Genomic DNA, 12,022 nt, shown 5'->3' on the forward strand with positions numbered 1-12,022 from the left:
TTTTTAAGGCACATAGCTACTGATATTGTGGCTGATTTATGCTTCTGCCTCTTCCTTAGCTTTTCTTTGGTTTTATGTTATTGATGCATTTCTGAAACAATTGTACCGTATTAGCAAGTCAGATCAGCTAGATAAGGTTTGCAAGAGCTGAGCTGCCAAATCAACACATCTTCAAATATCCCAAGGGCTGTCACATGGAAGAGGGAACAAGCTTGTTTTCTCCTGCTCTGGAGGGTAGGATTCAAACCAGTGGCTTCAAGTTACAAGAAAGGAGATTCCGACTAAACATTAGGAAGAACTTCCTGACAGTAAGAGCTGTTCAACAGTGAAACAGATTCCTTTGGAAGGTTGTGGACTTTCCTTCCTTGGAGGCTTTTAAGCAGAAATACTTGAGCTGAGATTTCTGCATTGCAGGGGGTTGGACTAGATGACCCTCAGGGTCCCTTCCAACTCTACAATTCTATGATTCCAACACTTGCCAGACCTTCTTCTCCCTTGCAAGTTAAGATGAACTATGCAAAAACCAAGTTGTCCTATCAAAATTGGATCTCTGCATAGAGTCCCCGATTGTTAATCTAATGCAGGGTTTTTCAGCCAGAACTCTGTGAGCACCTTGAAGGGTTCCACAAGAAGCTTACAGTCTCTTACTTCAGCCACTTCATATTCCCCTCTTCTCCTGGGCATCCCCTGCGCCCTGCCAGTCATAGGCTGCTTCCAGGCACACTGTTTACCGAGCACTCATTTTGCACAAAATTTGTGGGAAGCATAGAAGACATTAACTATTTATTGAGCTTTCATTGTGGTATTTGGGGAGCAGTTATACAGAGTTGCATCAAGGCTGTGTTAACCCACACTTTCCAGTGCATTCTCCTCATCACCTTCCTTATGGCAAAAAGTTTGGTGTGTGTATGTGTTGCCACCTGAGACTTAATTCCAATACCGACTTAATAGTGTCACCTGAATTTGCTTTACCTTTACCTAACTGAATCACACCCGAAAATAGCAATGGTCTGGAAGTGCCTGGAAGACCAGTTCAGTCTTGTGATGCCTCTTCGAATCTTCCATTCTTCAGGGCTGAATATACAAATCCAGTCTCAATTTGTGAGTAGTGTGAAAGGCAGGGTGTGCCTTGTGTTTTACCAATTTATTACCAGTTTCTACATAGTTTGTCAACAAGGACCGCTTATCCCCAGACCCTGCTATCATCATTTGAGGCTCTTCTTCATGTGCCTCCACTATGAGAGGTCAGGAGGGGTCTTTTCTGCAATGGATTCCCTCTTGTGAAATGCTCTCCCCAGGGAGGCTTGTCGTTATATATGTTTAAGTGACAGGCAAAACATTCCTCTTTCCCCCCCGCCTTTGGCTAATTAAGCAATCTATGGTCTTTTAAACTGTGTGTGTGTAGGATTGGTTTGTTTGTCTGTTTGCTTTTTCCAATAGTATGTATTTTTGTGTTTTTATATTTTAAACCAAGAAGGGTGGTATAAAATTGTATTATTATTATTATTTGGTAGCAGGGAGGGTTAGGGTTAGGGTTAGGGCTGGGGCTTTCCAGGATATCACAACGTGTGACATGGAGTATTTGACTAAGAGGGAGTTGGAAATCACCATTCTGAGGCCTCTTGTACCTGTTCTCCTTTAGGATGACAGCAAGGAGACTGATGGCAGCCTTCTGGGTGATCCAGGCCAGACTCCCCCCGGGAGGAAGGAGAACGTGAAATGGCAGAAGCCGCGGCTCACGCGCAAGGCTCTGATGAAATGCTGCCTGGTGAAGTGGATCCTCTCCAGCACTGCTCCCCAGGGATCAGGTAAGGAGTGCAATGGAAGCGTCTGCGCTCTTTTGATTTTTAAATTTATTTTCAAGAATAATATCTAGGTACAGAATAATAAAAATGTCTTCAGCAGTGCAGTTATTTGTCATTTTTGAGTCAGTAACAGTTATTCCAAAGGCGAATGCAGTGCATCAAGTTCAGTTCGTTAGACTAGAGCAGTGATGGCCAAACTTGGCCCTACAGCTGTTTGGGACTACAATTCCCATCATCCCTGACCACTGGTCCTGTTAGCTAGGGATGATGGGAGTTGTAGTCCCAAAACAGCTGGAGGGCCAAACTTGGCCATCACTGGACCAGAGCATGGTGCTGATAATGCCAAGGTGGCAGGTTCAGTCCTTGTATGGGACAGCTGCATATTCCTGCATTGCAGGGGTTGGACTAGATCAGGGTTTCCCAAACTTGTCTCTCCAGCTGTTTTTGGACTACAGTTCCCTTCATCCCTAGCTAGCAGGACCAGGGGGCAGGGATGATGGGAATTGCAGCTGGAGAGACAAGTTTGGAAAACCCTGGACTAGATGATCCTCAGAGTCGCTTCCCACTCTATGGTTCTATGATTTTTTGATTCTAAGTAACAATAGAACACACACCTTCGCACAAGGGCAAATCCTTGTGGTTAGCAAGCTCCACACAGGGCATCCTTCATAATAACAGCATAATATTAACAGCAAAACTCTATTACAAGTGGGAGACAAAGAAGATAATATAATCAGAGAGTTGGAAGGAACCCTGAGGATCATCTAGTCTAACCCTCTGCAGTGCAGGAATGTGCAGCTGTCTCATACAGGAATCAAACCTGCAGCCTTGGCATTATCAGCAACACACACTAACCAACAGTGCTATAAGGCCAGGAAAACTGTTTACATGTCAAGATATAAAAGCGTAAGATTGCCAGTAAGTGCCATGAACACGATGAGAATACAATATTAAACCATAAATACAGATGCTAAACATTCCAGATTTATACATAGTATGGGGGAGGGTGCTGTCAGTTGTGTTCCTTATTAACATAACTAATAAAAGAGCTCCAAGTTGAAGCAAATATGTCTGTCTTCGAAGTGCCACATAAAACTCTTGATTTTGGGGTTGGTTCTCTAGAAATGAGATACACCACACTTCCCACTATGAAAGTGTACGTCCAGTTGTGTCCCTCCAGTGTTTAGCAATCGTTAGTCTTGCTGCCATTAATAGGTGCCCAATTAGATCTTTGTCAGAGATGTCCAGGCTGCTATTAACAGAAAGGTCTGAGAGCAGTAGCGTGTAGTCAGTGGAATAGGGAGACTAGGCTAGTCCCCAAAATGTTCCTGGTAAATTAGCGTGTAAAGTATTAAAGTCTGGCCCCTCCTTCCCAAAGCCTGGAAAGCGTCTGCCCGGCTTAGGCAGGGAGGCATGGTGCTCACGTGCGCAACATCGTCACACGTGTGACATCGCCCTCGCAAGCTGTCGCTTCCGGCCCTAACTGTTCCCCTGCGAAAAAATTCACTGCATGTCACTGTTTGAGAGCGCCAATTGGTGGATTCATAATTAAATTTTGGGCTATAATTTCATCAAAAATGGAAATGTCATGTGGCCTAGAGATCCCTAGGCTGAGGAGTTTACTGGTTCAATCTTTGGCAAGTCCAAGTGTGGCTAGGAATGGCCTCCATCTGAAACCCTGCCAGCAGTGGCGAAGCTGCATGCTCTGGCACTGGGGGCAGAGAGCAGGCGGGGGCGGGGCTGGCGCGCATCCCAGGGGGCATGGTGTGCGTCCTGGGGGCATGGTGTGCATACTGGGGATTTGGCGCTCAGCGTGTGTCCAGGGGCGGGCACGATGGTACCCCCCTCCTCGATGGTGCCAGGGCGGTGCGCTCCCCCTGCCCCCTGTTCCTCCGCCAGTGCCTGCCAGTCAGTGAGTAGACAATGCAACAGGCATCCACTGTCTGCACTTTCCAGAAACAGCCGGGAGACATTCAGCTGGAAGGCTTGGTCTCCACCACAGGGACTTCTTGTTAGGGTTTTAGTTTTGTTTTAAATGCATTTGCTGCTAAACCATGGTGGTTTAGAAGGCTAACAATAACAACAATAATACCAAGCTGGAAAATACTGAGCTAAGTGGACCTTTGAGAGTTTGAGGGTCAATTCCCTGGGCAGAAAAAGCTGCCTCTCTCTCTCTCTCTCTCTCTCTCTCTCTCTCTCTCTCTCTCTCTCTCGTCCCTTTGCTGCCCTTGTTCCTGGATTTGAATAGGACAATACACAGAAATGTAATTGGCAAAGCTCTGCCCACTCGGCCAAGTGGACCCTTCACAGTTGTTTAAGGGCAGGGCCAGAGAGCAGAATGGAGAGAGGAGGGGCTGCTGGGGTGATCTTTTGAGCTGAAGTTCAGATGGGCCTCACCCACGGACTGAATCCTTTTCTTGGGCATTTCTCTGCTACCAGTGAATGGCCGGTTCGACTGTCATTCTTCTGCCAAAGAAGCTGCAGGGTTGGGTGGGGAGTGATGCGCACGCATTCTGTTCCTTTGGTGGACACTTCCAGGTGAGGGTTCATATCACAAATGGGTCGTTCAGATTTGCTTCTTCTGTGTGTGCAATTGCCCATGTTTCACAGGCATTCTGCTGTTTCCTGTCCAGTGAACGGGGCTTGATGGAACGTTTTGTTCTGGTCCTTCTCCTTAATCGCTAACCGGAATATTTGGCCAGCTAACTCAACCTGTGAAGAGCAAGATTTTGCCACACTATTAGTGGCAGATTGCCATGGTGGGTCAGTCCCAAGTGGGATGGCTCAAAGGCGGAGTCATCCTTTTGTGTGTCCCCCTTGGGGTATGGGGAGGGCAAAGGTGATTGGCTGTTGGTGGGCTTCCTCCTAGATGAGAGTGGAGCTGTGTGAATTTGCCCAGCTTCCAAGTGAGAGGGAGAATGCTGGGAAGCTGCTTCTGCCGTGAGAAACATAAAGGCAGCTCACAAATATATATCCAGTGTGAATGGTGGGTATTTTGTGGTTTTGCCATTTTATATTGTTTTGATTGATTCATATAATATTCCTTTTGTATTAATATGCAGTTTATCACTTTGGCAGCCTATGGACCAAAAAGCGGTCCATAAATAGACCATCACATTGCATAACATATTCTCCCCCACACTCTTTAATAGTTCTTCCAGTTCCAGGGATGTACACAGATATTCCTGTACTTGTGTGCACACCTTAAAAAAAATATTCACAACATGTGCAGCAGCAAACTTAGCAGCAAAATAGAGGTGTTTGGTGTTTTTTTTTAAAGAATGGAAATGCAACATCTGTTTCTTTTTGGGGTTTTAAAAATAATAATAGTAGTGGCAATAAAATAATAATAATAATAATAATAATAATAATAATAATAATAATAATAATAAAAATTGGTGAGGATGATGCTTTGCAGAAGAACTCTGTATTAATTTGTTGAGGTTTCTGAAGTCAAAATGGCATGTATTGTGAGGTCAACTCCACACATGCACTGTGTAAAGATCTTGACATTATCTGAATCTGCCTTCTGAAATTCAGGGTGCAATTGGTGGAAATCGGTAAATGGGTGGTTTGGGCTACTGGAAGCAAAATGGTGGTCAGCTGAGGAGCAAATGGTTTTAGTGGGTGTGCCAAGAGTGATCACTCACCAAAACAACATGACAAATTACCCACCAAAAGGATGCGCTAAGAAAACTCCCCACCAGCTATGGCAGATGGCAGATTTATAAGTTTTTACTTTTCAGAGTTTTTGTTTGTTTTTTGTTTTCGCAGAAAGGGAAACTCTGGCTTTAATTTGGGGGGGGGGATACAGGCTGGCATTTGGGTTTTAGCAGTGTTGTGTGAATGCCGTGAAGAACCCGACTGCAGCGCTCCTTCCAGAACAAACTCCTCTGGAAGCTCCTTCAAAAGAACTTCACTTTCGATTTGGACCCAGAGAAGAATGAACTGAGGACCTAAAGTACATATTGCTGGGTCACTGGCTCCCTCTAGTGGCAAACATTCAATTTACTGTCTGAACTACTGATTTAGCAAAGGATTGTCACGCTGATGCTGCAACCTAACAAATCTGACTTAGGAGATCCAAGTCTGCCCAGTGTACTTTGGGGTTGCCATCTTTTTAGCTGGCCCTGTTCTGGTGCCTTTAATGTTGCCATGCCACTCAGACATTTGGCAGCTGAAGCTTTTTCTGTCGTTCAAGGGGGATAGTTTCACTTGCTGAAGTCCTCTGCTTATGTCAGATTACTGTCAAACTAAACAGGGGTACAGTACAGCCAGTTTTAAAATAAAAGAAAGGAAGGCAGCTGCATCATGAACTGTGATGCTCCACCTCTATTTGTTCCCAGGTCAAATAGTATGTCTACCATAGAAAATGTCCCTAACGTCCCAGCAGCTGGGATGCAAGAGATCAGAGCGATGTAGCCCTGTATCTTCCAGCTTCAGCTTTGTGACAAAGATCTGGTCTATGTAGGACTGGCCATGTCATTCAGCAGAATGAGGAAGCCACCCTGGGCAGCAAAAGCAGAGGGGCAGGAAGTAGACAGACGGGGGTGCACATGGCCTGCCAAGCCAGCCTGATGCACTCAGGTGCCCTGAGGGATCCTGCCTCGCCACCAGGGAAGGCTTGTTGTTGTTGTTTAGTTGTGTCGTTGTGTCCGACTCTTCGTGACCCCATGGACCAGAGCACGCCAGGCACTCCTGGGAAGGCACCATCTTGTATTTTGCCTCAGGCACCAACATGCTTTAAACTGGCCCTCGATATAGCGAACAACTGTACTAACTCAATCATGGAGCATCTGCCTCGAACGCAGAAGGCCCTGGCTTTATTTATTTTATTTATTGCGTTTATATCCTACCTTTTTGTCCAAGGAGAGAAGATGGCATACATGGCTCTCCCTCTTCTCAATTAATCTCCACAACAACCCTGTGAGGCAGGTTAGGCTGAGAGGCAGCGACTGAGCTTCATGGCTGAGTGGGGATCTGAACCCTGCTCTCCCTATTCCTAGTCTGACACTCTCGAACTGCAGCAACATGCTGGCTCTCAAAGGTTCTGTCATTGTGGGGGTTGGCTGGAAGATCAAGACTGGAAGCACCTTGGAACAGCCTCAGCCCCCAGTTCTTGCTTGCATTGCTCTGCAAAGGGCTATACTTAGTGGTGTTGTTGTTGTTTAGCCATGTCCGACTCTTCGTGACCCCATGGACCAGAGCACGCCAGGCACTTCTGTCTTCCACTGCCTCCCGCAGTTTGGTCAGACTCATGTTTGTGGCTTCAAGAACACTATCCAACCATCTCGTCCTCTGTCGTCCCCTTCTCCTTGTGCCCTCCATCTTTCCCAACATCAGGGTCTTTTCCAGGGACTCTTCTCTTCTCATGAGGTGGCCAAAGTACTGGAGCCTCAGCTTCAGGATCTGTCCTACCAGTGAGCACTCAGGGCTGATTTCCCTAAGAATGGAGAGGTCTGGTCTTCTTGCAGTCCATGGGACTCTCAAGAGTCTCCTCCAGCACCATAATTCAAAAGCATCAATTCTTCGGCGATGAGCCTTCTTTATGGTCCAGCTCTCACTTCCATACATCACTACTGGGAAAACCATGGCTTTAACTATACGGACCTTTGTTGGCAAGGTGATGTCTCTGATTTTTAAGATGCTGTCTAGGTTTGCCATCGCCTTTCTCCCAAGAAGCAGACGACTTTTAATTTCGTGACTGCTGTCACCATCTGCAGTGATCATGGAGCCCAAGAAAGTAAAATCTCTCACTGCTTCCATTTCTTCCCCTTCTATTTGCCAGGAGGTGATGGGCCCAGTGGCCATGATCTTCGTTTTTTTGATGTTGAGCTTCAGACCATATTTTTCACTCTCCTCTTTCACCCTCATTAAAAGGTTCTTTAATTCCTCTTCACTTTCTGCCATCAAGGTTGTGTCATCTGCATATCTGAGGTTGTTGATATTTCTTCCAGTGAACTTAATTCCGGCTTGGGATTCATCCAGCCCAGCCTTTCGCATGATGAATTCTGCATATAAGTTAAATAAACAGGGAGACAATATACAGCCTTGTTGTACTCCTTTCCCTATGTTGAACCAATCAGTTGTTCCATATCCCGTTCTAACTGTAGCTGCTTGTCCCACATAGAGATTTCTCAGGAGACAGATGAGGTGATCAGGCACTCCCATTTCTTTAAGAACTTGCCATAGTTTGCTGTGGTCGACACAGTCAAAGGCTTTTGCATAGTCAATGAAGCAGAAGTAGATGTCTTTCTGGAACTCTCTAGCTTTCTCCAGAATCCAGCGCATGTTTGCAATTTGGTCTCTGGTTCCTCTGCCCCTTCGAATTCCAGCTTGCACTTCTGGGAGTTCTCGGTCCACATACTGCTTGAGCCTTCCTTGTAGAATTTCAAGCATAACCTTGCTAGCGTGTGAAATGAGTGCAATTGTGCGGTAGTTGGAGCATTCTTTGGCACTGCCCTTCTTTGGGATTGGGATGTAGACTGATCTTCTCCAATCCTCTGGCCACTGCTGAGTTTTCCAAATTTGCTGGCATATTGAGTGTAGCAAGCCACTCCAGTATCCCTGCCAAGAAAACTCCATGGACAAAGACAGCAGCCATACTTAGTGGTGACATACATGTAAAAGACAGCAACATTCTGGTGTGATGTGGTGTGGTCCAAGCCTTATCGTGGTTCAGATTCCAGGGACAGTGATGGATTTGTGTGTACTTCTGCAACCACTGCGACTCCACACCATCTCCAGGAAGGACTGGCAGAGAGGCATCCTGGTCTGAAACCTGGAGGGCCACTGCCAGTCAGTGCAGGCTGTACTGAATTAGATGGACCAATGGTCTGACTTGGTATTAGACAGCTTCCTATGTTCCTGTGTTGCTCTTAGGTACAACATGGCAACCCATCTCTGATGTAATAAAATGGCCTCTTGAAATAGCTTACTCAGCAACTTTTGTCTCTAACAGTCCAGTTGTGTTTTGCTTCCCATGACTACCATGAGCTCATGGTGACACTGGAGGTTCTCAAGCTGGTGGCCTCACTCTGGAACTGTTTGCCACAAGCAAAATACCTTGCAGAGCAATGTCAGCTACCATTGTGTTCATACAATACATTGTGTTTCGTGGCAATGCATCAGTCTGGGAGACAAAGCACAGGGAGCCTGGTCTGTTTTTCTTGCAAGCCCTGTCATGCACCTTCTTTTCGTCCCCGTGGTATTATCTGTAGGGAAGATAAGCAGCAAATATGTTTATAATGACTCTTGATCCACATTCTTGATGATTGTGGCTTCAACACATATTGGGTATAACATTGAAAATTAGCATTTTAAACCAGCATTGTTGATATGGAATTTGCTGATGGAAAGGATTGTTTTTCTTTATATATTTTGTCTAAATCATAGGCTCTTGTTTAAAAAGGCAAAACATCCCCAGGGCAGTTTGAATGAGCTCATGGTGCCCAGGGGGGCACTCACGCATGCCATAGGGGTGTGGGGGTGCATGCCAGGGGTGTTCTTGCGCCCGGTTGCAGGATGTGGAGGGTGAAGGAGCCTGCTGTGACACGCCAGCCCTTGCCGCTGACCGCACTGGAGTGACCCTGCTCTGCACCAGAGCCAAGCAGAGCTGTGCTGTGCCACCTGCCTGTCCTCTCCCTGGTGCAGGGGGAACCCAGGCAGCTGACATGGCCCTTGATGGGCACAAACTAGGCACCCCTATGACAGCACCCCAAGTGCAGATCGGTGCTCATCTCAGCCACACTAGGAGAGGAGCTCTGGCCAGGGCGTGGGGGGGCGCCTGCATGAGGGCTCCTGCTTTGTCCTCCCTTATAAATCCATGCCCAGGGCCACGGCCCCTCTGGCACCCCCATGCTCTGCCCCTGCAAGCTGTTAACAGTCAGGGCACTGGGATCCTTGCCATTCCTCAGCAGCAACCATAGGAGCCAACTCCTAGGGGCCAGCGAATCTTTGGCCCTCCCAATAAAATATTTGAGCTCCCCTCCCCCCAAGTTGATGGGCATTGCCATTCAAATGGTGTGTGTGCACTATGTCAGGTGATCAATTAGGCGGGGTGGGGCTTACCTGCCCCCCATATTTTGTTCAAGTTGGCACCCCTGACGGCAACTAGCCTTTGACAGCCTGGCTGAGTTGTGTGTAGTGGTGTCTCCAAACTGCCAGGCCAGTCCGTAAGCGTGACTTCACACTGGCCCAGCTCAACAGTGACTGTGATCCACACAGTTTAACATAACTGAAACTGGAGATGTTGGTTATAATAACAATAATATCAATTATTATTTATACCCCACCCATCTGGCTGGGTTTCGCCATATTGCTACCTGAGGCATAGAAATGAGTGTGATTTATTGGGTGGATTTTGCACATGCCTTTTAGAAACGCTGTCCGTATTTGAAGCTCTGACACAGCTTCTTGGAAATTCATCATGAGCCGGAGTGCTAAAGTATTATGCATACTCAGACGGCTGTGAGCAGCATAATCTGCATATCAGATTATGCTTATATCTTATATCAGGAATATTGCTGCTGCTTGTGAGCTGCAGGTGATGAGCAGGCTGAGCTTACTCCACAATATTCTTATTCAGAAATTGCTAATCTTCAGTTGTAGAAAATATTAAACTGGAATCAGACCCTCAAACAACAACAACAACAACTATACTTAGGAACCATCCAAGGTTACAAAACAAAATGAGTTGTGCTTCTTTTAGACTTGCCTGCTGATTTCTGATCCTTTAATATTTTATTGTCATGTTTGCAACCTTGAGGTCTCAAAACTTACTTTAAAGAGAAAGCCCAGCCCCCATTTGTAGCCTTGAAATTGTATACCTCCCATTCTCAGTCTTGCACATCTGAAATCCTGCAAGATCTCTAGGCAAAGGCATCCATAGTTAACACTTTCAGTAGGAGAGGAAATCCCTGACGGTAAAAGAAAAGATGTTTTGTCACTGAGAAATAAATCAACCAACCTTTATTGCAGTTTACAAACCTAATCTGAAACCCAGATTGCGGCTTTCAGGAGAGCATGTTCCATGAACCCACCAGCGTATTTTCTGCACTGGCCTTACTAACCTGGTGCCCTCCTAATGTATGGGACTACAACTCCCACCAGCCCCCGCCAGCAATGCCGAATGATGCTGAGTCTGGTGGGAGCATGGCCATGTTGGCTGTGGCTGATGGGAACTGTGCTCCAAAACATCTGGAGGGCACCAGATGTTCTCTCGATCAAATACCTTCTCTCGATCAAATGCCTTCTCTCGATCAAATACCTTTCAGCAGGGTTCTCCCTCCTCCTTTTCCCTGCCCTCCTGTAGTACTGTTACTGGCATGCTGAGCCCAGAACTTTAGCTGGTGAAGCTTTCTTCATCAGTGACCTCCATGCCAGGAAAAAGCCACACCGGTCCAGTGAGGCCTCCTGCCTTCAGGACCAGCCTGGCCTCTCTCGGCTGATGCTCCCAGGGTTGTTTTTCAGAGTTGAAGAACCCCAGCTTCAGCTTTTCCTCCGTGCTGGTGTCCAATAACACAGGGGGAAGCAGGAATGGTCTGGTGCTGAGCTCTGTCACTGATACACCTTCCCGTGGGATCAGGATTTGTGGACACAGCATTTCCTAGTCTGAGCTGTAAACCAAGGGAGGTGGTGGCTGGGAATGGACTGAGATATCGCCTGCAAGGGAGGAGAGGAGGCTGGTTCTGCACTTGAATGGAGAAGCAACTCGAGCTTGGCCAGTTCAGAGTGTGTGTAAGAGGGGGGAGACCACCTTAAGAGCCTACGACAGCTGGTGGCCCCCTGTGGTTGCTGTTCTAGGGCTGAGAAATCAGTGTGGCTCAGGCAGGGCCACGTTTAGGTGACAAACCTTCAAGGTTTGTCATTGCCCAAAGTGTGTTGCATGAAGGAATGGGACTCTTGGGGGGGGCAGTTTCTAGAGCAAGCTTCATAAGCCTGGTGCCTTCCAGATGTTTTGGACTACATTTCCCATCACCCCCGGCCAGAGTGGCCATGTGATGCTCTGGCTGATGAAAGCACAGCTGTACTGGACAGGTTCCCCGTCCCTGATCCAAGTCTTACATGTGCATCATGTCATATCTTGGCTACAGCAGCATTTCAGGTACCAAAATAAAATGGTTGCAGAGGCGCCGAGTTGATGGCACCAACCAGTGAAGCATTCACCATTATGTCATGATATCACTTGCGCCACCACGTGTGTGCAAAAATGGGCT

The 12,022-nt window shown here is 46.9% G+C and overlaps 1 protein-coding gene across 2 annotated transcripts in view; it reads left to right on the forward strand.

Annotated features, from left to right (window-relative positions):
* Positions 1-12,022, forward strand: part of KCNIP3 (potassium voltage-gated channel interacting protein 3) — a 123,054-nt gene that overhangs the window by 30,141 nt on the left and 80,891 nt on the right. For both annotated transcript variants that reach the window (XM_083454222.1, XM_083454223.1), the window contains exon 2: positions 1,643-1,808. In XM_083454222.1, coding sequence (XP_083310348.1) covers positions 1,643-1,808 — 166 coding nt within the window. The remainder of the gene's footprint in view (positions 1-1,642; positions 1,809-12,022) is intronic.

Source organism: Podarcis tiliguerta (assembly GCF_965153285.1).
Source record: "Podarcis tiliguerta genome assembly, chromosome: 8".
Lineage (NCBI taxonomy): Eukaryota > Metazoa > Chordata > Lepidosauria > Squamata > Lacertidae > Podarcis > Podarcis tiliguerta.